Genomic DNA, 27,518 nt, shown 5'->3' with positions numbered 1-27,518 from the left:
TTTCACACGCTTTCGGAATTTTTTGATACTTGTTATCTTTTTTATAAGTGTCTATCAAATGATAGTTAAAATTGCATGTGGCTTGAATTTTTACTAAGCTAGTAGAACTCAATTAAATATTTATTGACAAATTATATATATTCTAATTATGGAATTAATTTTAAATTCATATCTAGTGGAAAAATTTATTATATTTTATAATTGAAAAAAATATTTTATTAATAAAATCTTATTTAAATTATTATAATTTATAATATAAACTAAATAATTAATAAAACACTTCCTACAAAATAATTAATAAAATATATATATTAAATAGTTTCTATTAATATTAGTTTGTTTCTCAAATATAATTATTATAATTATCATACCATGTATAAAAGTAGACATGGTGGCAATAAAATCGATCAGTTTTGATTCACAATTTTAATTTTGATCGATTCCAACCAATTTAGAAATAACAAATGATGGTTTCGGTTTCAACTGACGAGGAATCAGTCCTCGATTCCAGACTGATTCGAGCCTGATTTCATTTTTAATCAGTCTAGTTCTAAATCAAATCTACATTATAGTATATTCATAAATCTGAATTTTTATAGTTAAAATAAAAAATATCATAAAAGGTATAAAAATTAAAATTAATTATTTTTAGCATAAAGTATATTTCACAAGGAGGTAAAGAATTGTAGATCGTATATGCCATAAATAGAAAGACATCCATGACTGACTACTAATTTATTTACGTAACTTATAAATTCTTGATCTAAATGTTAAAAATTAATATAAATAATAGTAGAATATATAAAATGTAAAAAAAATCATAATTAAAATTTAATTTCATTAACAATATAAAATATATATAAATAAATAAAATTAATTATTCATTAATAATTAAATATTTTAACAATAAAATTACATAAAAATAAAAATAAAGTATAGAAGGATGTAGAAGAAAAAACCAAAGTTGATATGGTTTAAAAGAAATTTATATGACTTTAATACAGTCTTATTAAGATAGTGTTCTTCTTTTCTTTTTTAAGGTCGTTTCTAGATAAAAATTATTAAAAAAATAAAAATATATAATGTTTGGTCTTTTTTCTACAAGTAATAAATAAAAAAGAATAAAAATCACTTTAAAAAGATGTTATAAATCAATGAAAATTTTAGATTAAATGAGTAAAGATAAACAATTAAATTAGCAAAGAAATTTAAAAAATAAAGAACACAAAATTCATAAATAAACTCAAACTAGTAAATAAAGAAAAGCAAATAAAAAAGAAACATATCAAATAAATAATTAAATTGTAAAATAAGATTTTGTGATATAGCAAGAAATATCATAAGAAATAAAATAAAATGACATATAAATTTCATATAAAAATTAAAATTTGAAAGTTGTATTATTAAAATTGTAAAAGAAGAGAGAAAAGAAATATCTTTTATAAATTAGTATTTATAAAAGAATGACAAATGTCATTTTCTAGTAATTCCACATAGCAGTTATGGTTAAATCATTCTCTTATATATATATTTCATAATATTTTCTAAATTTTTATAATAATTGCTTATTAAATTTATTAAATCTATTAAACTTTCTATTATATATCTCTTTGTGAATCAATCAATTAAACTTAATAATCTCAATTTGGGTGACTTATCTAATTTTAACTCTCCTTTGCCTTGTTTATGTTGTGATAAATTATAATCATACTATATATACAAATGCGAAGGAAGTAGCATATATATTTACTAATATAATTTTATTAATTTTTGATTAATTAGTTTAATTTAGTCATTTATAATTTAATATATAATATTTTTAATTAATAATTTATTAATACAAGTCTACTTCTAAAAGTCTAACTCTATCAAGATTTTAAATTAACAAAAATTCTAGTTTTAGAAAATAGCATTTTAATTATATTTTTAACATTATGTTAACTAATTAACTATTTTTATTACACAATAATATTTAATTCTAATAGATAACATAATAACTATAATTTTTAATATTAATCATATATCAATCTAATAATCTAATATCAATGTAATAAGCAAGAAATTATAATAATATACTAATATAACACAGTAACAATAAAAATAAAAATATATATATTATATGTAATCTCCACAATTTTTATATGTATGCTTATAAGTATTCACAGTTTATTAAAATAAATATGTTGAAATTATATTATAAAACCGTTACATAAATTAATGGTGCAGAGAGTTCATCAAATAAGTTAAAAACATTATCAATTAAAGTAGATAGAAACATATCATTATAGTTTTATCAGGACAATAATAATAATAATAATAATAATAATAATAAAATAATAATAGTAATAGTGCTTTAACTGAATTATATCTAATACTATTTCTAACTAAAATACAATTTATAGAATTATATAAATTTATATACTTTATATAAATACTATATGGATGATTGTAGATTTATAGTGAAATTATACTAAATATATTTGTATTCATATAAATTATTATTAAAAATTAAAAAGACTATATAGATCTAAAATTTTTTTTGAAGAAATTATATATATTTATTTATTTATTTTCTAAATAATAAAGAAATCAAATAATTCATATTTACATATGATTTATGCGAGTAAAAGAAAAACTAGTAGATACAAAAGGCAAAACTTATCTTCGGATTTCCAACTTTTGGACTTTAGTTCACTCTTTTGTAGCATTTTCAAGATTCAATCTTTATTTTTTCTTTATCTTTATGCCTTGATCTAAACTTGCGGTGAGAGCTTCTATTCACCAAGCACATTATATATATATATATATAATTTTCATTATTCATTATTGGTTCATAAAAGTCACTTTAATTTTGAAATGGGATTACCCGTCTATGGAAATCAACCATTTACTTTTCCTTTTAAAGAATAAAAAGTTCATTTTTTATGAAAATCAAATTAAATCAATTATAAATAGTCAAACAAATTAAATAATAACTTAACATTTATATAAATATTATTTTATATATTTATTATATAAATAATTATAAATTAAATTAAATTTTTTAATTATAATAAATTATTATTACTATTGGTATCACAGTAAATAAATTTTATTTTCATTCTAAACATTTTTATTTTTATTCCTTTCCATTTTCATTCTAAACAGATCCTTAGTTAATTAAGTCCTTAAAGATTTTATTGTATTTTCAAAGAATTCCTAAACTATTAATTTTTTAATTTAAATCCTTATGTGAATACTTATTATTTTGAAAAGGGACGGTGTAAGTAGTAAATTGTGCCTTAACTTATCAGCGAGGTTCAAATTCAACTTCAAAATTAATCTTTTTGGCTCAATTATTACACATTTTCTAAATTGGTGGATTGCCCCAAATTTAGAAAAGTGAATTTCACACGGCTTATGAGCAAGTAAGCTATATTAATAAAATATAAAATAATTTTAAATTTAATTTCTTTTGTATCCTTAACTATTCTTTTTTTTTTTTTTCATTTCTTGGTGAAATTTTCTTCTTAAAAAATCAAAACTCATTACTTTGCAAACGCATAAAAAGATTGGATCATAAAAAAAATTGATTAATAATTTTGTAATAATAGTATTAGAGAAAAAAATTGAAAAAGAAAAAAGAAAGAGAAAATGTCATCATCACCGTCTCTTACTCCTTTGTAATTTCCATCTCCACTACCTACTCTTCATCCACCATCGCTGAAACCCTACTGTAATCATCAATTTCATTTTTCTTATATCATATTTCCACCACCACAAGTACCATCATCTTCCTCCACTACCTCGCTCGTCTCCCCATTGAACCTAACAACCAGAAAACATCAGCAACAACAACAACGGGCATAGTGACAACAACTATTCATAGTAGCAGCAACAACAATAAAATATACGCCACAATAATCCATCAAATTGGAATATATGGTGAAGAAGAAACAAAAATAGAAGTTGAACAAGTCAGAATATCAAATAAATAGAAGTAGAAACCAAACAATAACAGAAAAAGAAAATGACCTAAAATGAGTAATCAAAACAACCAGGTTTGTATCATTTATCAAGCAGACGCCATGAGCATGAGGGAGAAAGAAAAAGAGCAGATTGACAACGAAATCTTGTGGTGGATGGATGAGCTTGAGGAAACGACTGAGCTGCCTTGATGACGAGTAAAAGATTATGAGTGAGTAATGACAAAGTAATTGAATGTCTTGAAGCACAATACATAACTAAGATATGCATGCATGAGCTCCTTGTAACATAGAAATCATGTGTGATCAGTACCCTCGAAAGACTACATTATCAACTCTTTATTCAATAGCCATCTGGACAACAAACATAATCGCCTGCGCTTTAGCAATATCGATTGACCATGCATTACCACATGTTTTACGAGCCATGAATTTTGTCTCCAATAGAATTTCGGGCAACAACTTTGAGATCATATCCTCCTCTTGCAACCTGCCTTGCGTCTGAATTAATTTTGATTACTCCTGTATTTGGAGCTGACCATTGTTGTCTTACCTCGACAAAAATACCTTTTAGAGAAAGGTTCATTTAGAAAATCTCAATAATAATTTTATTTGCTAATGTAATGATCTCAGTTGTCTCCAACATTTTCTAATCAAAGATCATTAAATTTCTAGCAAATCAAATGCTCCATAAAACACCAAACAACAATGCCTTACCATCCGAATCCAAAAGATCAAGTGATTTCCATAACTAATCAACAACAAAAATATTTTGAACTTCTTGACGAGTGTAGACCCAAACCATTGTTAAACACTGTAATTAAATGTTTATTGTAAGGGTAGTATAGTTATTTCCATGTTAGAGTATAAATAGTCATCTTAATCTTTGTTTTTAGGTTAAGCTTACTTTGATATGTACAATATGTTATTCCTTCATTTGTAACTTGGTATCAGAGCAGTTGGGTCTTGGAAAATAAATTGTTTGTCTTCTTCTTGCTGCGTGCGTCTGCTGCTTTGCTACTGTTCTTTCTTTTGCTGCGTCTGAAAAATAGACTGCTGTGCATTTGCTCGTTCTTCCTCTTCTTTGCTGCGTGCATCTACTTCTTGTTGTTGGTTCTTGTTGCTGCGTGCATCTACTGTTCTCTTCTGCTGTTGCTTGCTGCGTCTGGAAAATAGGTTGCTGTGTGTCTGCTCGTTCTTCCTTTTCTTTGTTGTGTGCATCTGCTTCTTGCTGCTGGTTCTTGCTGTTGTGCGTCGACATTTCCACTTTGCACGCCACCTGCTCGACAAAACTCCCCTGTTAAATCTGTTGTGTAGACTGCTGTTCATGGCGTGTTGTTCAGTGGTACTCTTTGCATGCCACCTGCTCGACAAAATTCTTTGCTCTTCGACGTTGACAGACATAACATTATAAGGTTGGATTTTTTTGCTTGGTGATAGGTATTTTGTTGATAGGGGCTGTGGCTTAAATTTATTTGCTTGGTGGAAAATTATATATTGTGGTTTAATATTGATAAATGGTTATGGAACATAAGCAATCTGTAAAAGAGGCTTTGTAAGATTGTTATCAGTTTGTAAAAGTAGATTTGTTGCCCCTTCTTTGGAGTAATTGATTGTTGTTGATTTCCTTTCTTTTGTCTGTTTCGTATGGCTGAAGCTAGAGATGATTTGTTTCAAGCAGTTAGTGTTCAGTTGGATGGTAAGAATTATGTGTATTGGAGCTACGTGATGAAAAATTTCTTGAAAGGGAAACAAAAGTGGGGATATATTTCGGGTGCTTATATTAAGCCTCAAGACGATGTGGCATTATTGGATAAATGGGAGATCGATAATTCAAAAATTATTACTTAGATCAATAATTTTGTTAAGCATTCGATAGGCACCCAATTAACAAAATATGAGATGGCTAAGGAGGTTTGGGATCACCTAGCTAGACTGTATACACAGTCTAATTTTGCAAAGCAATACCAGTTGGAGTCTGACATTCGTGCTCTTCAGCAGAAAAGTATAAGTATTCAGGAATTCTACGATGCTATGACAGATTTATGGGATCAGTTGGCTCTCACAGAACCTGCTGAATTACGAGCATTTGGGCCTTATATTATACGAAGAGAGGAGCAGAGATTGGTACAGTTTTTAATGGCCCTTCGTGATGAGTTTGAGGGACTTCGTGGGTCTATTCTGCATCGTCATCCACTGCCTTCTGTTGACTCTATTGTTAGTGAACTTTTAGCTGAAGAAATTCGTTTGAAGTCCTCAGTTGTAAAAGAGGTTTCTTCAGCTTCTACTCCATCTGTTTTTGCCATGCCTCCTCGATCAAACTCTAAATCTCAGTTCAGGCCATATGGATCTGTTGCTCATGATGAATACGGGTTTTGCAAGCAAAAAGGTCATTGGAAATCTCGGTCCAAATTGGGCGAGGAAAATAACATTTCATCAAAGCAGCAAGAATAGCCTCATCTGGTCGATCGATCACCGCCTCTCCACAATGGACCTCCTCTTCTACCCCGTCCTCACAATGCCTTGTCAACCTCCTCCTTAGACCCATCACTGATTGAGCAGTTTCAGCAGTTCCTTGCTTCTCAGCCTCATGCCACGTCTGCTTCCTCTTAAGTAGATCCGTCATCTAGTCCTTCAGGTATATCCCCTTCCTCCTGGATTTTAGATTCTGGTGCTTCAAACCATATGTCACCTAATTTATCATCATTTACTTCTCTAACCCCTAAAGTTTCGGGCCTCACATGAGTGCTAGTGGTACACCTATGCCATTGCAAGGTGTTGGTTCGGTTATTACGCCTTCTCTATCTTTGTCTAATGTCTATCACATTCCTAGTCTTGCTTTGAATATTGCTTCTGTTGGTCAGATTTGTGATACTGGATGCTCAGTCTCCTTTTCTTCTTCTGCTTGTTTTGTTCAGGATCCACAGTCTCAGAAAGTGATCGGGATCGGGCATAGAGAAGGAGGACTTTATGTATTGGATCAGCTCAAAACCCCTCACACTGCGGTTGTTGTTCCTGGTGTGAATTTGTCATCCTTTCGTTTGAATCCCTCTTCATCTGTGTTTTATTTGTGGCACTCTCGCCTTGGTCATGTCTCTGTGTCTCGTTTAAAATTTTTAGTTTCTACAGGAGCTTTAGAAAATTTGAAAAGTCATGATATTTCTGATTGTAATGATTGTAAACTAGCCAAGTTTAATGCATTGCTTTTTCCTAAAAGCATTACTATATCTGTTGCTCCTTTTGATCTTATTCATTCTGATGTATGGGGACTCTCTCCTGTTTCTACAAAAAGGGATTCTCGCTATTATGTATCTTTTATTAATGATTGCACTCGTTATTGTTGGGTTTATCTTATGAAACATCGTTCAGACTTTTTTGGCATTTATAATAAGTTTTGATCTCTTGTGAAAACTCAACATTCAACTGTTATCAAATGTTTTAGATGTGATTTGGGAGGAGAGTATACTTCTCATGCTTTTAAGGATCTACTTGCTTTAGATGGTACAATTTACCAAACTTCTTGCACTAATACTCCTGAACAAAATGGAGTTGCTGAAAGAAAACATAGGCACATTCTAGAGACTGCACGATCACTCTTGTTATCTGCTAGTGTTCCTAGTGAATTTTGGGGGGAAGGAGTTCTTAGTTCTGTTCATTTAATTAACAGAATTCCTATTTCTCATAATTCTGGCTTGTTTCCCTATGAAAGACTGTATGGTCGTCCGCCAGATTATTCTTCTCTTCGTATTTTTGGTTCTACATGTTTTGTTCTTCTTCCTCATGTTGAACGTAGTAAGCTAACATCTTGATCTACTATATGTGTCTTTCTTGGTTATGGTGCAGGACAAAAAGGGTATCGTTGTTTTTATCCAGTCAGTCATAAATTATATATTTCTCGTCATGTTGTTTTTCTTGAACACATTCCTTATTTTGCAATTCCTGACCATCCTCACCATATATTTATGTCTGATCTTATCCACATTGACCATTTTACTACTGATGTTGATGAGCTATCCTCTGCTGACATTCCTGACACCTCTATTGGCTCCTCTACTACACACTCCGCCCAATCACCTCCTGAGACTGCGGATACTATCGAACCTCGCTATCATGCATGCAATCGTAAGTCCACTAAACAACATGATTTTGATTATTCTTGTTATTCGAGTTCATTTATTTCTTTTCTCGCTTCTATTCATCGTCTTTCTGAACCTTCATCTTTTAAAGAAGCCATTCTTGATCCTCTTTGGCAGCGTGCCATGGCTTAAGAGTTAACCGCTCTTCACAAAACCCATACTTGGGATTTAGTATTCCTTCCTGCAGGTAAATGTGCTATTGGTTCTCGTTGGGTCTACAAGATTAAAACTAAGTTTGATGGTTCTATTGAAAGGTATAAAGCTCGTTTATTGGGTTATTCTCAGGAATATGGCATGGATTATGAAGAGACTTTTGCTCCCGTTGCTAAAATGACTACAGTTCAAACTCTTATTGTTGTTGCTTCCGTTCGTCGTTAGGATATAACTCAAATGGATGTCAAAAATACCTTTTGAATGGTGATCTTCACGAAGAAGTTTATATGGTCCCTCCTCCTGGTTTTGATCATCATCCTGGTGAAGTTTGTAGACTTAGGAAGGCTCTTTATGGTCTCAAACAGGCTCATCGCGCTTGGTTTGAGAAGTTTTCTACTGTAATTACTTCACTTGGTTTTCATCCTAGCAACCATGACTCTGCACTGTTTATCAAATGTACTTCGGCTGGTCAAATTTTACTTTCTCTATATGTTGATGATATGATTATTACAGGTGATGATGTTATCGGGATTAGTCTGTTAAAGTCCGAACTGACTCGTTGTTTTGCTATGAAGGACTTGGGTTCCCTTCATTACTTGGGTATTGAAGTTGCTTCTTCTCCAAAAGGGTATCTTCTTTCTCAATCTAAGTATATTTCTGATATTTTTGGGCATGCTCGCCTTTTTGATAATAAGACTGTTGATAATCCAATTGAGCTCAACGCTCGTTATTCTACTTCTGATGGTTCTCTACTGCCGAATCTGAGTCTGTATCGGACTGTTATTGGAAGTCTGATTTATCTTACTATCACTCGTCCTGATATTGCATATGTTGTTCATATAGTTAGTCAGTTTGTTACTTCTCCTACTACAATTCATTGGGCTGTTCTTCTTCGCATTTTGAGATACCTCCGCTTCTATTTTCATCTGCTTCATCTTTAGAGTTATGTGCTTACTCTGATGCTGATTGGGCTGGTGATCCCACTGACCGCAAATCAACTACTGGATTTTATATTTTTCTAGGTGATTCCCTTATCTCTTGGAAAAGTAAGAAGCAGGACGTCATTTCTCGATCCTCAACGGAGGCTGAATATCGCGCTATGGCTTCCACTACTTGTGAAATAGTTTGGTTGCGATGGTTGCTTGCTGATATGGGTGTCTTTCTGTGGCAACCGACTCCTTTACATTGTGATAATAAGAGCGTTATTCAGATTGCACACAATTCGGTCTTTCACGAACAGACCAAGCATATCGAAATCGACTGTCATATTACTCGTCATCACCTTCAGAATGGCACCTTGACATTGCCTTTTGTTTCTTCTTCCTTACAGCTTGCAAACTTGTTTATAAAATATTTAACTGCTTTACGTTTTCGTTTTCTATTTGACAAACTCTCGATGCTTGTTGCTATCGCATTGTGAGTTTGAACGGGAATGTTAAACACTGTAATTAAATATTTATTGTAAGGATAGTATAGTTATTTCCATGTTAGAGTATAAATAGTCATCTTAACCTTTATTTTTAGGTTAAGCTTACTTTAGTTATGTACATTATGTTATTCCTTCATTTGTAACTACCATATCTACCTAATCTATCTGCAACATAAGAAAATATGGTATGTATTCTGATCACTGCTACTACATCTTCTACCAGAATAGTTCCAAGACTAACCCTTCTGAAGAGCAGATCCTGTGTTGGCAAAATTCTCCTAAAAAAGTCTCCATATAAAATGTTTCAACTTTAGAGGGATTGCCAATCTCTAAATCTGAGACCGCATAGGATTATCATTCAGAATATTATCTTCATCTCCAGTCTTACTCTCCACATTATAGCTCACTCGAAAATGATAAGCTATTTTAATAGAAAAAGAAACCTTTTGGAAATTAACGTTAAATTTGTTTGTTTACACTAGAACTTCTACTTAATGGGATTTGTATAATTTTTTCAGAATCCTCTCTCGATAAATTTGTATAATCAACTCCCTATTCCTTCTCCTTCTACCGTCTAACATCAACTCATACATCTTAATATCGCCATGCAAATTACCCAACTTTCTGACCGACCATAAAAGATGATGTGGTATGCAGCCACCCATCATTCCACACACTAATATCCTCTCCATTTGCACTCATCTCTTCAACAAATTTTGAGCAATCAAAATACTGTACCAAGTGAAGCTTGCATTCAGACCTTTTCGAGCTCCAAGGAAATTTGAATTTGGATAGTAACATATGCCTTTAACACTCTAGCCATCGGCGAATTTGAGTCATGCAATAATGTCCAACCTTGCTTTGCAAGAAGAGCAAGGTTAGAAGCTTCAAATTTCGAAAGCCTAAATCTCCTCTCTTCTTTGGCAAATAAAATTTATCCCAACTCAACCAATGTATTGTTGTCTTCTCAATATTCATGTCTCCACCAAAATCGAGCTATAAGAGTTTGTAAATCATTGCAAAGACCTTTAGAAAGCCTAAGCACACTCATGATATAGGCTGGAATAGCTTGCACCATCGACTTTAGAAGAACCTTTTTCCCCCGCCTTTGATAATAGGTTTTATTTCTTCCTTTAAGCTTTTTCCATACCCTCTCAGATAACATTCCAAAAGTTTCCTTCTTAGGGCGTTCCTGCATGGTTGGAAGACCCAAATATTTTTTATGCTTCACTACTCCTTGTAACCCTAATAAATAGCACAATTCCCTCCTTCTACTTTCGCCAATGTTACTACTAAAGGGTACTGTCGACTTATCAAAGTTAATAAGTTGGCCTGAAGCATCTTCATAGAGCTTTAAAATTTTTTGAATCTCAATAGCTTCCTGGATAATCACATAGTGAAAAATGATAGAGTCATCTACAAAGAGAATATGTGAAATCTTTGGGGCTTGACGAGCAATCATAACATCATGAGTTTTGCCTTCCACTTTGGCTTTTGAGATTAGACCTGAAAGAGCCTCATCATACATGAAATGAGATAATGGATCCCTTTGTCTCAAGCCTTTTTTTGGAACAATAAAACTCCAAGGAGAGCCATTAATCATTGATAGAGAAAGATACCGAAGATATACATCTCATAATAAGAGAGATTCATAAATTGGTGAAATCGAATTTATTAAAATATTCTCAGAAAATTCCATTCAATTCTATCATTAGTCTTACTCATATCAATTTCTAGAGCCATAAAATATTTTCTCTCTTCTTTTATTGTTCATAGCATGGAAACATTCATAGGTAACAAGAATATTATCATTTATTAACCTCCCATGAATATAAAAACACTTTGGAATGTATAAATAACATAGGCCAATACTAATTTCAATCTATTGGTAAGCACCTTAGAAACAATTTTATAAAACATATTGCACAAACTAATAAGTCTCAAATCTTTCATGCATTTTGGACTTAATTTTTAGGATCAAGACAATGAGTATGGTTAAGTTTGTCATGAAAAGTTCCATTATTCAAAATGTTAAAAACAACACCAATAACATCATTGCCCGATGATATAATGCCAAAATTTTTATAAAAGAAAAGGGACATACATCAGGCCATAGCTCTACGGGATACTTTCCAATATTATTAATTAATATATTGATATGTGTAAAAAATTTGATTAATAACTAATTATATATAAAATTTGATAAATAATATTATTGAAAATATATTAAATTTAACATTTTTGAGATATCTCAAAATAAATTTTTAATATTTTAATTTATTTTTGTTTTATTTTTAATGTTATTAGTCAATATGATATTAAACTTATAAATGAATAATACAATATAATTAATAAGCTATATTGTGAATTAAAATTTAACTAGGAAAGTATCTTGTTATATATATATATATATATTAAAGTGATATACTCTAAAAAGTTAGATTTAATTTATCAAAGAAAAAGGCTTCTAAATAACTGTGAATCGAAAAATTATATATTATGTCTTGTATTTTAATTTTTCTGTAATATTATTTAAAATAACAAAACAAAATAAAAACTAAAAAAGTTTCTATCTATAATATAAAATTATTGATTTTTTAAGGTTTAGTTCTTTCAGCTAATGTTAATACCATAATGTAATTGTAGCTAAAAAAAAACTAGAAATTATAGCCAAATTAATAGATATAATTTAATAAATTTTTGATATTTAATATTAATTTATAATATTTTAAAAAATAATAGTAAATTAATTATTTTTAAATTATTTTTAAATTTTTTAAAATTTTAAAATCTTATTAATACAATGATGAAAAATTATTTTAAAAATATTTATTAATTAATTTTATTGTATACAATTTATTACATAATTAAAAAATTAATTTATTATTAAATATTTTAATTTAAAATGCTATTTTTAAAATTAAAATTATTATCTAATTATAAAATTAATTTATTAATTAATATAATATTAAAATATAATTATAATATAATTTTTAAAATAGAATTAATATTATTATTTAATTAAAAATTATTATTAGTTAATATAATATTAAAATATAATTAATATATTATTTTTAAAATTAGAGTCAATATTTAATTAAAAATATAATTTATGGATCAATAAATTAACAAAAATTATAAAATTAACATAAAGTTGAATCTTTTGTCAAAAATAAATATAAATGTTAAAATAAAAATTTATATATAAAAATTTAAATATATATTTTAATAAAATTAAATTTTAAAAATTAATATTATATATATATATATATTTGAAAATAGTCTAAACATTTTAGATTTATTTTCATTAGCCTAATAAAAAGAAAACATATTCTCACGTGCATTATCACGTGCAGCATAACAATCATCAACTGCTGGTGAACTTATCACACGAAACAGTTGCTATGACAGAAGAAGAGCTTACCATAACTATGGCCTTATCTTCTTCAAGCTCTCCTGCCATCCTCACTGCCTCCCATTTCTCCACTAACCCACCAAACCCAAAGCTTACCACCACTACCTTTTACTTCTCTTCCAGATTCATCACCGCCAATTACAGCAAAACCAGTTTCTTGAACCTTAATTCAAGCAATAATGATAATAACTCAACCTTTGATGATAAATGGAGAGCTAAGGTTTCTTTCTTTCCTGCTTTCTTGAGAAAGAAGAAGGACGCTAATGTCCTTAAGGAAGAGCTTCTCGATGCCATTGCTTCTCTTGATCGTGGTGCTGAGGCCACTCCTGAAGATCAGCAGAGAGTTGATGAGGTTGGTGTGGCCTTATCTCTTAACATTTTTCCTTTTTTTTTTTTTTTTTTCTAAATTAGAATTCTTGAAAACATAACTGAATTTACTTTTAGTTGTAAAAAGCAGACAATCCCAGTTGGATTTGGAATCTCAGCTATTAGTTGGCTTGTAGGATTGTAATTTAAGAAGGGAAATAAGTCTGGTTCTCTTGGAAATTAGCTAGGTTGCACGGAAACTCTAAATATGAGGTTATCTTTCCGTGTCGAATGCTTTTTGAACAATGAAACTCTTCGAAAACTCTCGGGTGGCGTTTCAGACGTTTCTAACTAATTTTAATATTTTTATTCATTTTTTAAAACTTAAATTTTTTTTTTAAATCTTTCCATTTAATTGGATTTTCTATTTGAGAAAGATTTTTACAATTTTTCCTATTTATTTTGTTTTCTATTTACAGATGATTTTTATTTTTTTCCTATTATATAAATTTTTTATTATATGAATATTCTTAATTTTTAGTTGTTTTATATTTAAGAGTTTGTATATACATATATATTCTTTTTACATTATTCTTTTCTTGGTTTATATTAATTATATTTAATTTGTATATTTTATGATGATAAAAATAATAATGCAGTAGAAAATTTAGAATATATATATATATATAAAATATTTCCATCTCATCTCGTTTCCTAGTTTTCTAGAAAATCTTGTATACCAGTGTCATGTCGTGTTTCCCGTTTCCGTTTCCGTGCAACTTAAGAAATTAGTAACCTTGATATTCCTATGGACTAGCCTTCACTGGTTATATCTTCTGTCGTAACAGATTGCACGCCAACTTGAAGCTGTTAATCCAACAAAGCAGCCACTCAAATCTGACTTAATAAATGGGAAATGGGAGCTTATTTACACTACTTCACAATCAATTTTGCAAACCCAGGTAAGCTTAAATGCTGTGCAAATTTATTTTTAATTACATTGATATTCTGTCCCTTCTATGAGGAATGATAATTCTGTAACTATACTATGTAATGTCTAATTAACTTTTATGTGTTGTTGATTAGTGTTTGCTTACTCCATCTTGTTAAATGTCATGCCTTGTTTTGAGATGGTTTATGATGCAAGGGAAGTGGTTCGTGGGCCATATGTTTACAGGAGCTTGCCTGACAGGCCCCTGTGATTACTTTGGACTTATCTATTATATATTCTATGATCAGAAGGCCAAATAGATAAGTAATCAGAATCTTCTGATGCCAGGATATGGAATATGGAACCTGAAGTGTCTTTGTTATTCTGTTCTAGGAAAAAGGGTTTAATAAATATCTTTCTGGATATCTAGGAAGCCTATGAGAACAATTCACAACTAGTTCATCTATGAAATCTCAGAGATTTTATAGTATCCATCACATTCCAATTCATTGTTTATCCACACATTATCACTGATATTTGGAATTAGATGACCTAGTGTGTGTATGGAAGGCTCAGCCCTTTTCTTTTTTCCTTTGATCCATGCATGGCTTTATGATCTCTCGGTCTTGATCTGTATCCTTTATCATTCCTCATTCACCCTGCAGAATATAGAGATCTTGGTCAAAATCATAAGGGTGATAATATCCTAAAGAAAAAGGTAAAAAGAAGAAAAAAGCATAAAAAATAAAAGAGAAAGATGTGGCCCTGAAGCATCCTTCTTGGCATAGTTGTTTATGAGAAAAACATCATGAATACTCTTTTAGCCTTTTGTGAAGTCAATCCCTTTCTCCTAGATGCTTACCATTTTGTTACGGATGGTAAAGTCTCCTCATTTTCTCGCTTCATATAGTAACAAACCCAGAATTTTAAAATCAAGATAAAATTTTTCCCCAGTTTGACAATCAAATATTTGTTGGTTTCACTTAGCATTATAATTCATGATAAGTAAATAGACCATACTTAATTGACTTAATTTATTTGCTGATGTTAGTCAACAGTCTGTCCGGCCTGTCACTTTGTTTTCTGCATTCTTTTTCTATTTTTGGCGACGTCAAGGTTACTGAAACCCTTCTGCTTGGTTTAGATCTTTTTTTTGTCTCTTATCCTTAATTAATTTGATTACTTATTCTGTTTTATCACTTCTCTATAATGTCGTACAGAGGCCTAAATTTCTAAGGTCCAAAACCAACTACCAAGCAATCAATGTGGATACACTCAGGGCTCAAAACATGGAATCTTGGCCCTTCTTCAACCAGGTAAATCTCTTATTGATTACATTTTTCAAATTATCTATTTTCAAAATATTGTTCCTCCAAATTCTTTTGAATTCCGATTTTGATTGAAGGACTAAAACTCTGTTTAAAATAAGTTATTTGCCTACAGAAGAAAGCTTGCGTTTTTCTCTTTAGGTTTCTCTTGTCTCAATCATCTCAATTTCTCTTGAACACTGTACATTACTTTTGCAATCTCTATAATTACAATGTTGTTGCATGGATTGTCAACTTGAAATTCATATTTTGTAGGTAACTGCAGATTTGACGCCTTTGAATGCAAAGAAAGTAGCTGTTAAGTTTGATACTTTCAAAATCGCCAGTCTGGTAAGTATTCTTCTTGTTACTCACATTTCTAGCATTTGTGTTTTCATCACCTGTTATGTTTCTGAAGCTTGATAGATTGCCACCGGTTCTGAACTAAGGGTAACTCATTTATGTTAAACTCATAATTCTTAGGAAAAGTTAAGGACTGTTCAGCGAGCAAGTTCATATAATGAATTAGCACCCTACTTATATGTGGAACTCAGCTCTTCCTTAATGAATCGGCAGTAATCTCTAAAGTTTAAGATGAGATGTAATTTTATTCATTTAGTCAAATCTACAGAAATTTCACATTTCCTTGTAGGATCTTAGATGTAATTGATCAAGGATATTAAGCACCTCCTTCCTTCAACTTTATCTTTATTTGTTATCGATTTATTTTACAACTGATAAAACTGACATTACTATATCTGTGGACAAACCATCAAGGGAAAAAAGGAATTTATACCATTTCATTTCAGGAAAATAACTCAAAACTGAATTCCCTGCAAAATATGAACACCTATGGAGAAGTAGAACACTCATGAAGTGCTGTAATGTTGCGTTATTTGAAAATACGGATCAAATTCTGATATGTCTGTGTGTGTTTTAACCAGCAATGCCCTGAAAGTAATTGACATGAATGAGTAAAAAATTTCATCATGGTTCTCAGATACCAGTTAAGGCACCTGGAAGCGCTCGTGGTGAGTTGGAAACTACATATTTAGATGAAGAACTAAGGTGAGTAAAAGATTACTTGTCTTGTCAACTTGAAACATCCAATTTCAAACATCACGTCTTCTCTGTTAGTTATCTACTTGATTTTATAGGAATTAGCAGGCTTAAGATGAAGAGAAAGGATCTGAAAGTACATGTTTTGAGGAATTTAACAGAACAATGGACAATACAATGCCTTTTTCTGAATACATGCATGCATGTGCCTGAGCTTTAACAATGTCATTGGCAATCTTCTCAACTAAGGGTGGTAGTCTAAATTTTGGGAGTTAAGCAATTGGAAACCACCACCTGGTAATTGACCTGAGCTTAAATTAAAATACTGTTTTAATGTGAAAACTTAGAATTGATAAAGATATACAGATGCAGTTATAAAACTGATATTGAAATATTAATAGTTTGTCTACCCTATCTACAAAAATGATCTGAGAAGAAGTGAGGGTCACAACTCTAGAACTAGAAGAAGCAACTAAAGATGTCTAGAAAATTTCGAGTTTTCTAATATCGTTCAAGTGAAAATGAAACTAAACTATCTTATGGACCTAAATTTAAAGTTTATCAAGACCAAATTGTTGCATAACCATGTGGTGATATTTGCTTGACGCATTGTCTTCTGTTTCTGCTGCAATTATGCAACTAAAGTCCTCTCTGATGTTTTCATGACATGTATTTCATTTTTATTTCCACAGAATTTCCAGGGGTGACAAAGGAAATTTGTTTGTCTTGAAAATGATTGATCCTTCTTACCGTGTCCCTGCCTGATGTATTAATCACATTGCAGCACTGTAATTTTCTGGTCCTTGAATATGAGACAGCAGGTTTCACTTGGAGATATTCCCTGGAATTACCTGATGTATAAATACTTTATTAGAAACAGTTTTGCTTACTTGCTATTGCTTCAGGCCCTGCAAGTGTTGCAAAAGCCATGTGCAGGCTCTTTTTCCTGTATATAAACAGACTTTGGTTCAGTCAGAACATTGTATTAAGCAATTTTCAAAAAGTTATTGTCAATAAAGTACAAAATTCAGATAATTGGAATTGATAAATATGTCGTCCTGAGAATTGAGGTAGGAATTTCGGTGATGTTTGAGCATTCTAATATGCTTTTCCCTCATTCTTTAAGTCATCAAATTCAAACATTACAATGACTCTTTTCAGCAATGTTTGCTTATATTGTTACACAGAAGGGTTTAAAAAAGATTGGAAGCTTAACGGTTCCTTTTATCAGAACACCATTAAATTTAAGCTTGAATTATCATACAATTTGGCACTTGCAACACGCTGTATGCTATTTTTTTTTTGTCCATTTTTCATATTTTTCATGTTTAAAAGACACGTGCCTTAAAAATAATGTACTGAGCACCTTATCAACAAACTGAAAAAACTTTATTCAAAACAGGAGAAAAGACAGAGCCTCAACTCCACCACCGATGGCCACCACTTCTTCAGCTGCTACCATAAGAACACCTCACCCCTCAGCTGAGTTCTTCACTTCTCATCCTCCACAAACTACACTCTCATTCAAGTCTCTTTCTTTAACCCCAAAACCTAATACCCACATAGAGATAAGCTCTAACGACAAGGAAAAGCGTTATGTCGACATTGCTGCTTCATGGAAATGGAGGACCAGTGTTTCCTTCTTTCAAGGTCTCCTGACAAAGGAGTAGATGTTAAGAGCCTTAAGAAAGAACTGTTTGAGGCTATAACTCCTCTTGATCGTGGTGCTGAGGCTACACCTAAGGATCAAGAGCGTGTCGATGAGGTCAGACCTTGATTTTGGTTTGGTTGTAACAGTATGTTTCTCTATTTTTGGGCCCATAGCTTTTCTTTTTCTAGTTCAAGATTGTCTTCCATTCTCATTTTCATTTTTCCAATTCAGAATCTGCCAAAACATTGTTGCTTGTGGAAATAAAAGTTGGTTCACTATTGTATTTTGTATCCTGCATGACATCTCTGGACTGCGGCTTCTGATCAGATTGCTCGTAAACTTGAGGCAGTAAATAAAATAAAGGAACCTCTGAAGTCTAATATGCTGAACGGAAAATGGGAGCTTATATATACAACATCTCAATCAGTTCTTCAAACCCAAGGTCTAAGACTATCTAAAACTTTTCATTTGATAAATTTTTCCTGTATGCTGCTTCAAAATTCATTTCTTTTCATGTCAAATCTTGCTTTTTAATCTATCAGTATGTCTGATATGCGATACCATGATTTTTAAGGGGCTAACTCGTCTCTCATAGTTAGTTATCTGACAGAAATGTGTTTTTAATTGTTGTAATATTGAGTGCCAAAATTAAAATTCTGCTGGTTAAAACCACACTTTCAGGTTTGACACCATGTCAGTATAATTATACCAGCCTTTTACATTCCGATGTTGCAACTGTAGGTGGTAAATATGACGAGATGACCTGCTACATCTAGCAGATTTGGAGAGAAAGAGACAAAAGAGTTGTTGGCAACATTTATCATGACTTAAATATTTCATAAAGTTGCGTTCTCTTAAATGGTTAAATATAAAAAAAAAAAAAATTAGAATTCTGCATCCAGTGTCACGGGGTGGTCTTTCTACTAACGAGCCGTGCGGCACTAGCTACTTTATTTACACAGACAAGTAAGTTAGTCAGCCTTACTCTTCGAATGCTAGGCAAAATGCTAGCTAAGATAGAAAGAAGAACAATGGAGAACTTAAGAAAGCTTGGAGAGCTTTTAGAGAGAGAAATTGTTTGCTCTTCTATTAAACTTTTGCTTGTTTAAGCTTGATTTTACTTGATGATTACAAATGAAATCTCTAAGCTATATATAGGCCTCCGCCTCCTCAACGGACGGTGATGATACATTTGATCTAATGGCTAAGATTAAGTATCTAGAATGTTATACTCATTTCCATACTTATCTACACATTCTACATGCTTCTAGATTATTCTAGAATGTTCCAAATGCTTCCAGATGATTCTAAAATATTCTAGGATCCTCCCTTGCTTTTTAGCGAATTCTGGAGGCTTCTTAGGCCTTTGAACCTTTGTGCGAAAAGGATAAATTTGCGGGCTGTGACATTCTCCCCCACTCATTCTGGCGACACCCTCATCGCGTCTTCCTTGTATGCCTTGGCTAAGTCCTTGAAGTTCCTTAGCGAATCTTCGGCTTTTATGGGGAAGGAGCTTTACCATCATTAAGCCTCCCTCCTCAAACTCTGAGTGCCTCTTCTTTCCATCCGCCCACTTCTTCATTCTCTTGGCGGCCTTGGTTATATGAGCACATGCCCTGTCAATTTTCTCATGCCATCCTTTGGACTTCGGTAATAGCATTAACAAATCGGCGGACTTGTTTTGTTCCACCTTGTCTTGATCCAACGAAGGAAAGTTAACGCTAGTGATGGAAGCTAACTCTGCCTTTCTACTTAGCGCATCAGCCACTAAGTTTGCCTTTCCCGGCTTGTACTCCATCGCAAAATCTGACTCTCAAGGAATGCTTGCCATCTTACTTGCTTGGGAGTCAGTTTCTTTTGCTTGAGTACCGGTGCTTCACATGGAGCGTTGGATGGCCTAGTATGGCCAGCATCCAATAACTCTTTTGGTTGCCTCCGCAACTCCTCAAACTCAAGGGGTGCCATGTGATAAGGGACTGCCGTAGGCAGGCTTCTACCTTCTACAAGCTCAATGTTATGGTCCACCTCTCTCTTCGGTGGGAGCTTCTTTAGTAACTCCGCAAGCATTACGTCCTCGAACTCTTCCGAGATCCCTGTGATCTCTTTTGGCACTTCATCTTGTGGTGTAATTTCAACTTCTTCCTTTAGTGTCGCAAGGAATGCGGGCTGAGCCTTCTCTAACCCCTTGAATAGTTGCATGGCCGAGATCTTCTTGGCTTCTCGTTTCAACGGTACCATGCAAGTATTTCCTTGCTCCAAGATACACATGGTGTTGGCAAATGAAAGTGGGAATGCATTCGCTTTGTCCAGAAACTCAATGCCAAGCACCATTTCATAATCATCCATCGTAATAATAGAAAAGTCCAAGAGGCCATACCACTCACCGAGGCTTACTTTGACGTCTCACGCAAATCCACATGTCGCACTCGGTGCTGAATTGATAGCTTTGAGCCACCCTTGCTCCTTCGTATACTTGATGCCCAGTTTTTCTGCTTCCTTTGCCTCGAAAAAGTTGTTGTTAGCCTCGGTATCCAACAATGCTTCTATAGTGTGGCTTCAAACCTTCGTCTCGACGAACAATCGACCCTTCTTTTTGGACTTAGGCATCCCAAATTTGGTTTTGATGGCACTGAGGAGTTGTAGCGACCCCATCTTGGACGCCTCTTGCTCTCGTTGGTGTTCTTCCCTTCCTTCTACCAACGCAGAGAGTTTGCTCTTTGTAGGGCATTCTTTTGCCTTATGCAGTCCATCGCAGAAGAAACACTTGAGACGTGGCCTGTCTCCACCTTTGTCATCCTTGTTGCCATGGTTGCCTCCCTCTCTAGGCTTGTCAAACCTGTAGGAGCCTTCCTTTTTGTGGTGGCGGTCTCCCCCACTCTTTCAGTTGCCATTCTTATCTTGGTCGGGCTTGTGCCTGTCTTGCCTCCTGATCTTTATCAGGGATTCGGCCACGACAATGGCAGTGTTGAGGTCTTGGACACCACGACGCTCCAACTCTAACCTTGTCCAAATCTGCAACCCATCTGTGAATGCAAACAAGGCTTCTTCATCGGTATAGTTAGGAAATTTGCGAGAAGGGGAAATTTACGGGCTGTGACAACAGGCATAGCTGATAGTCTCAACTTGTGCAAGGTTTTAAGTTTGAGTTCCCCGAACCTTATTTAGGAGTCTTTTAGGGTTTGATTATTTATTACTTATCTCTTAGTCCTTTTTAGGGTTAGAATCATTTCAAGACTCTATAAATAGAGCTATGTATTTCGGCCAAAGGCATTATATCAATATATCATTTTCAATGAAGTTTATTTTTCTTGAGTTGTTAACTCTTGAATTTCTTGAGATTAAATTAACTTGTTTAGTTTGGTTTCGCATCTATATGTTTGATCAATCAATTAACTTTTTATTAGTTTCTTGGGTTGTTTGAACATTCTTCATCTATTTATAACTAAAGGGCTTAGTAGTTCTATTGCTAAGTTTGTTAGTTCCATAATCAATTGCAAATTTTCAAGTTAGATCTTGGAGCGACAATTCGAACTTATTGGTAAGGGTGCTTCCTCTTAAATAGGTAGAGCGTTTATCAGTTTGAGTTTCTCACCGTTGCTCATCTTGGTGTTTGAACCTATCCGGTTCGAGTTCGTATCATTTGGTATCAGAGCTAAACTTGTAAGTTTGATTTACTTTCTTTTCAATTAAGGGTCTGTCTTCTATTTCATCTTAATTTTTGTTCGCATCATTATAAAAAAAAAGTATACTATTTTCATTGCTGCCCGCATACCAAGGCAGATTTCTAAAAAAAAAAAAGAAAAAGAAAAGGAAAGGAACGGATAACTAACCCTAACCGTTTGTGTTGGGTGGTTCTTGAAGAATTTATTCTTGATTGATTCATTTCGCAATTCTTTTTTTAAATTGATTGGAGCTGTTCTTTATTCTTGAAATTCTGATTTGGGTAATTTTTTTATTTTCTCTTAAAAAAGCTTTTCTTTTGGGTTAATTGAGTCTTGTTCGACTAGTTGTAAGCTTGTTTTGTTCACACGCTTATAATTCATTTAATTGATTCACGAGTGTTCTATTGAACTTCAGAATTAATAAACGTTAAGAGGTTGTGAAAAACTTGTTTTGTGATTACTAGAACAATTTGATTTAATTTCTATAAGGAATTTAATTCTTTGTGAGTGAAACACGTGAGGGAGTGATCTTTTCTTGTTTTGCCTTTGACTATAAGAAGCCTCTAGAGTATAACACTTGATCACGTCTTTTTCTGTTTTCTTTTATAGTCTTTTGGGTTAACCATGTCATTTGAAAAACCATTGACTTTGGAAAATTTAGCTTCTACATTGAGAGATGTAGTAGAACATATGCAAAGACAATTTTAAAAATAAGATGACAAATTAACTAGGTTATTGAATGATATGCTTAAAACGTCTAAAGGGGACTGTTTTGATAATGACCTAGAAAGTGAGTCTAAAGGGTCTAGACATAGTCTCCAACCCAAAATTGACACCAATTTGGGTAGTATTAAGATGAAAATACCATCTTTTCGTGGTAAGAGTGACCTTGAAGCTTATTTAGAGTGGAAAAAGAAGGTCGAAAGGGTTTTTGAATGTCATAACTATAGTGAGTCTAAGAAGGTTAAACTTGTGGTAGTTGAATTTTGTGATTATGCTGCCATTTGGTGGGATCAATTGGTGAGTAGTCGTAGGTGTTATGGGAACTCGAAGTTGGTTTATGGGATGAGGTTAAATGCATTATACGTAAAAGGTTTGTGCCATCGCACTACCAAAGGGATTTGTACAACAAGTTACAAAATTTAGTACAAGGTAGTAAGAGTGTTGAGGAGTATTGGCAATCTATGGAGATAGCTATGATTAGAGCCAATATAGATGAGGATAGGGAAGCCACAATGGCAAGATTTCTGCATGGTTTGAACCGTGATATTGCTAACATAATTGAATTGCAGCATTATGTAGAGATGGAGGACATGTTGCACATGGCCATAAAGGTGGAAAAGCAATTGAAAACCAAGAGCAGAAGTGCTGCCCCTAGCTCAAAATGGAGTAACACATGGAAAAGGAGCAACCAGCCCCCTAACAAGGGTCGTGAGGCATCAAAAGATATCAAGGCAGCCCCTAAACTTGATGTTAACACTAAGTCAACGACGCAAGATGACCTCAAATCGAATAAAGTGCAATGCTTCAAGTGTTTGGGGTATGGGCATATATCTTCCCAATGTCCAAACAAGCGAACCATGGCAATTCGAAGTAGTGAAGTGGTCTTTGAGAGTGATGAAGAATTTGAACCTAGTGAGGAGGATTACCTAGACATACCTGAGTTAGAGGATTGTGATGATGTGCAATTGGGTGAGGTTAGTAATGTACTTGTAACCTTTAGAACTCTTAATTTACAACCTGTTGATGATGATGCTCAAAGGGAAAACATATTCCATACTACATGTAAAGTACAAAACCATGATGCTAATTGTAGTTTAATCATTGAAGGGGGTAGTTGTACTAATATAGCAAGTGCTATGATGGTTGATAAACTTAAACTGCCAACTATTAAGCACCCTAAGCCATACACCTTGCAATGGCTTAATGATCAAAGTGGAATTAAAGTTACTAAGCAAGTACGAATTGCATTTAGTGTAAAGAAGTATCACGATGAGGTACTATGTGATGTTATTCCCATGCAAGCATGTCATATGTTGCTAGGCAGACCATGGTTATATGATAGATCTGTAATTCATAATGGTCGAACCAATGCTTATTCTCTTGTAATGGATGGAAAACCGTATGTTTTGGCACTATTGAGTCCTAAAGAAGTTTGTGAATTACAAAGAGTTGTAAAGGACCAAATGGAAGCATATGAAAAAGAAAAATGAAAGTGTGAGAGTGCACATGAAAAAAAAAAGGTACACAAGCAAAATGGGAGTTGTGTGGAAAATAATGAGGGGCGAGAGCAAAGAGTGTAAAAGGAGAGTTCAATGAGGGTTTGCGCAAGACTGTAAGCAAAAGAATGAGTAAGGTGCAAGAAAAAGGGGAGGCAAGTGAGAAAAAAGTGAGTTTCTCTGATGTTTTCAAATGACATATATTTCATTTTTATTTCAACAGAATTTCCAGGGGTGACAGGAAATTTATTTGTATTGAAAATGATGGATCCTTCTTACCATGGCCCTGCCTAATCACATTGCAGCACTGATTTTTTGGTCCCTGAACATGAGACAGCAGGTTTCACTTGGAGATATTCCCTGGCATTACCAGATGTATAAATACGTTATAGAAACAGTTATGCTTATTCGCTATTGCTTTAGGCCCTGCAAGTGTTGCAAAAGACGTGCAGACTCTGCCAAAATTGTAACATTATGTTTGGTCAGACCTTGGTCTTGGTTTGTCTGTAACATTATGTTTCTCTCTGTTGTTCGGCTCATAGCTTTCCTTTTTCTAGTTCAAAATTGTAAATCCATTTTCATTTTTCCAATTCAGAATCTGCCAAAACATTGGTGTTTGGGAATATAAAGTCGGTGCACCATTGTACTGAATATCGTTCATGACATTTCTGGAACGTGGCTTTTGATCAGATTGCTCGTAAACTTGAGGCAGTGAATAAAATAAAGTTACCTTTGAAGTCTAATCTGCTGAATGGAAAACGGGAACTTATATATACAACATAGTCTAAAAACTATCAAAAACTTTTCATTAGATAAACTTTCTCCTCTGCTGTTTAAAAATTTCATTTCTTTTTATGTCTATCAGTATATCTGATATGTGATAACATGATTTGTAAGGGGCTAACTCATCTCTCATAGTTATTTATTTGACAGAAATGTGTTTTTGATTGTAGTAATATCCAGTGCCAAAATTAAGATTCTATGCATATGTTAGTACCAAAATTTCAGGGTTTGACACCATATTAGCATAATATGTAATTCTACTAGCCTTTGCATTCAAAAGTTGCAATTGTTGTTGGTAAATAAGACGAGAGATGACCTATGATGACTTGGAGATAAAGAAGCAATAGAGTTATTGCCAACATCTATCATGAGTTAAGATCCTCATAAAATTACTTCTGAAATTTCTTCCTAAAATATGTAATCCTAAAAGCTTTCACAATTGTTCTGCATCAAAATTTCATAATAAATGGTTTCTTATTGCTGAATTGTTTTGAGATTTTAATATTCTCCGGCAACAACAATGGAACATCAAGAAAATCAAGCTACCCAATGCAACAACATCAACATGAAACAGTTATAGGCTGCCCAGCTTCAGCCCCTCCTGGTGGCTTATCCTATCAAGCACATATTTAATAGACAATCTCAACCACCACCCTTTTCCATTACGTCCACTGCCTATACCTTCATTGCCGTCGATAACAGAATATATATTACATTATAAACTGCTTCCTTTTTTTGTTATACAGTAAAACCTATTTGCACAGTGATAAAAAATTTACGGTTTCAACTTAAGCTAATAATAAATATGAATAAATCTTCTATTGTAATAAGTTATAAATTTTTTAAGTTCCGCTTTAAGAAAATATTTCTTTATATTTGTATATATAACTTTAAAAATATACATGTGGTGCTATGTTTCGTCTTATTATAGTATTGTTTTGTTTTATCAATCTTATTTGTATAATATGAAAAAATATTAACATATTTTATCTATGGTTTTTATCATCCCATCAACAAGATTAAGTATTAAGTCCAATTAAAATTTTAATATTCAAATTTTCATTAAATTATAACATTTTCATAGTCATAGATTTTATTTAATGTCAAGTGTAGAATTATAAAAAGATTTTACTGTATTTATTAATTGTCACTGCGATGATTATAAATTTTTCAAAGTTGCGTTCGCCAGAATTCAGAATTAATTCAGTCACAGTTGAGCCTTTCAAGTGATCCAAGACTGTATTATAAAAACTTGGCAGCTTTCTATTTTGTTCAAGGATGAGAAAATCTGTTCAATAATGACTGAGAATTTCTCTCTAGAAATCTTGAGACGAAGACAAAGACTGATATTTTTTGCTTTCTGGGTTAACAATATTTGAGCACACTTATTACTGAAAGGGCAAAGAGAAGTGTGAACTTCTCCTTATTTTGCAAATATTTTACCATTGTGTATGTTACAGAGGCCAAAACTCCTAAGACCAAATGGAAAAATCTACCAGGCAATTAATGTGGATACTCTAAGGGCTCAAAACATGAAAACTTAACCATTCTTTAATCAGGTGCTTGTTCTTACTGATAAGCAATTTGCTTCAAAACATTTGCTAATGTCACCAATTATACTGCTAATGATAAAACCCTTAACTTTCAACTCAAGTAATACCTCTTGTAGTTTCTTTGAGGCTTCATCTCAAATTGAGGTTATTTATTTCATTGCAGGTCACTGCTGATTTAGTACCTTTAAATGCAAGAAGGGTGGTTGTTAAATTTGACTTCTTCAGAATTGTTGGCTTGGTAGGTGACATTGCAACTATATGTCTCTTTCACTTTGTGTTAAACCTATAACAGTTATGCAATTGGACACAATTTCTTCAGCAGTCTTAAATTAAGATAGTGATGTAGCTAGCTGCATCACTATTTGTTGATGTCAGAGCACATTGAATGCTTTTTAAGCTGAACTTGATTTTCTTTGAACCATAATGAATTCCTGTCAGTGTTTGCTTGAAATTTGCAATAGCAACAGATTTTATGTGCTTAATAAATTCTTACCTGTTAAACAATTTAAGAGTTGCTCATGATTGTCTTTAAGGGTATTATTGCAGGCATTTTTTCAATATGTTCTAGCTCTTTTAATCAGTTTTTTTGTATCTTCTGCTCCATAGATATTAATAGCGTCACCTGGAAGTGGTCGCCGTGAGTTATAAATCACATACTTGGATGAAGAGTTAAGGTAGCTATAATCATACTTGATGAATATTAAAAAATCTTTTATCAAGAAATCAAGATATTGTTTTCTAAATTTATATTTTTTATACTTTTTTTTTAAAAAATATCATCAGGTTTATATGTTAATTACATTATAGTAGTTCACTATTGTAGAAATTATACAATAATCTCTTCAATAACTCATGATTTATGTTGGATTCTTCTTTAATTTGCAGAATCTCAAAAGATGATAGAGGAAACTTGTTCATTCTAAAAATGGTGAATCCATCTTTCATTTGA

The 27,518-nt window shown here is 32.6% G+C and overlaps 2 protein-coding genes and 1 pseudogene across 3 annotated transcripts; 2 read left to right on the top strand and 1 right to left on the bottom strand.

Annotated features, from left to right (window-relative positions):
* Positions 1–10,650: 10,650 nt before the first annotated feature.
* LOC125370284 lies at positions 10,651–11,286 on the bottom strand. The gene has a single exon (XM_048375295.1). It carries the CDS (start codon positions 11,284–11,286, stop codon positions 10,651–10,653), a length of 636 nt encoding a protein of 211 aa, XP_048231252.1.
* A 1,763-nt stretch (positions 11,287–13,049) lies between these two features.
* LOC8288406 (probable plastid-lipid-associated protein 4, chloroplastic) lies at positions 13,050–17,736 on the top strand. 2 transcript variants are annotated; one of them, XR_007216474.1, is made up of 7 exons: positions 13,050–13,450; positions 14,253–14,366; positions 15,556–15,651; positions 15,919–15,993; positions 16,643–16,710; positions 16,800–16,998; positions 17,394–17,578. XR_007216474.1 is itself a non-coding variant. In XM_002528560.4 (6 exons), the coding sequence occupies exons 1-6, from the start codon at positions 13,088–13,090 to the stop codon at positions 17,464–17,466; spliced, it is 789 nt and encodes a 262-aa protein (XP_002528606.1). In that variant the 5' UTR covers positions 13,053–13,087; the 3' UTR covers positions 17,467–17,736. The 2 variants fall into 2 exon arrangements, 1 of the variants encoding a protein (XP_002528606.1); XM_002528560.4 differs by lacking the exon at positions 16,800–16,998 and having other exon boundaries at positions 13,053–13,450; positions 17,394–17,736.
* Positions 17,737–17,822: 86 nt separating this feature from the next.
* LOC8288407 lies at positions 17,823–27,518 on the top strand (annotated as a pseudogene).

The sequence above is a fragment of the Ricinus communis genome, chromosome 6, assembly GCF_019578655.1.
Source record: "Ricinus communis isolate WT05 ecotype wild-type chromosome 6, ASM1957865v1, whole genome shotgun sequence".
Classification (NCBI taxonomy): Eukaryota; Viridiplantae; Streptophyta; class Magnoliopsida; order Malpighiales; family Euphorbiaceae; genus Ricinus; species Ricinus communis.
Note: the sequence above shows the minus strand (reverse complement) of the source record. Positions and strands in the feature narration are given on the sequence as shown.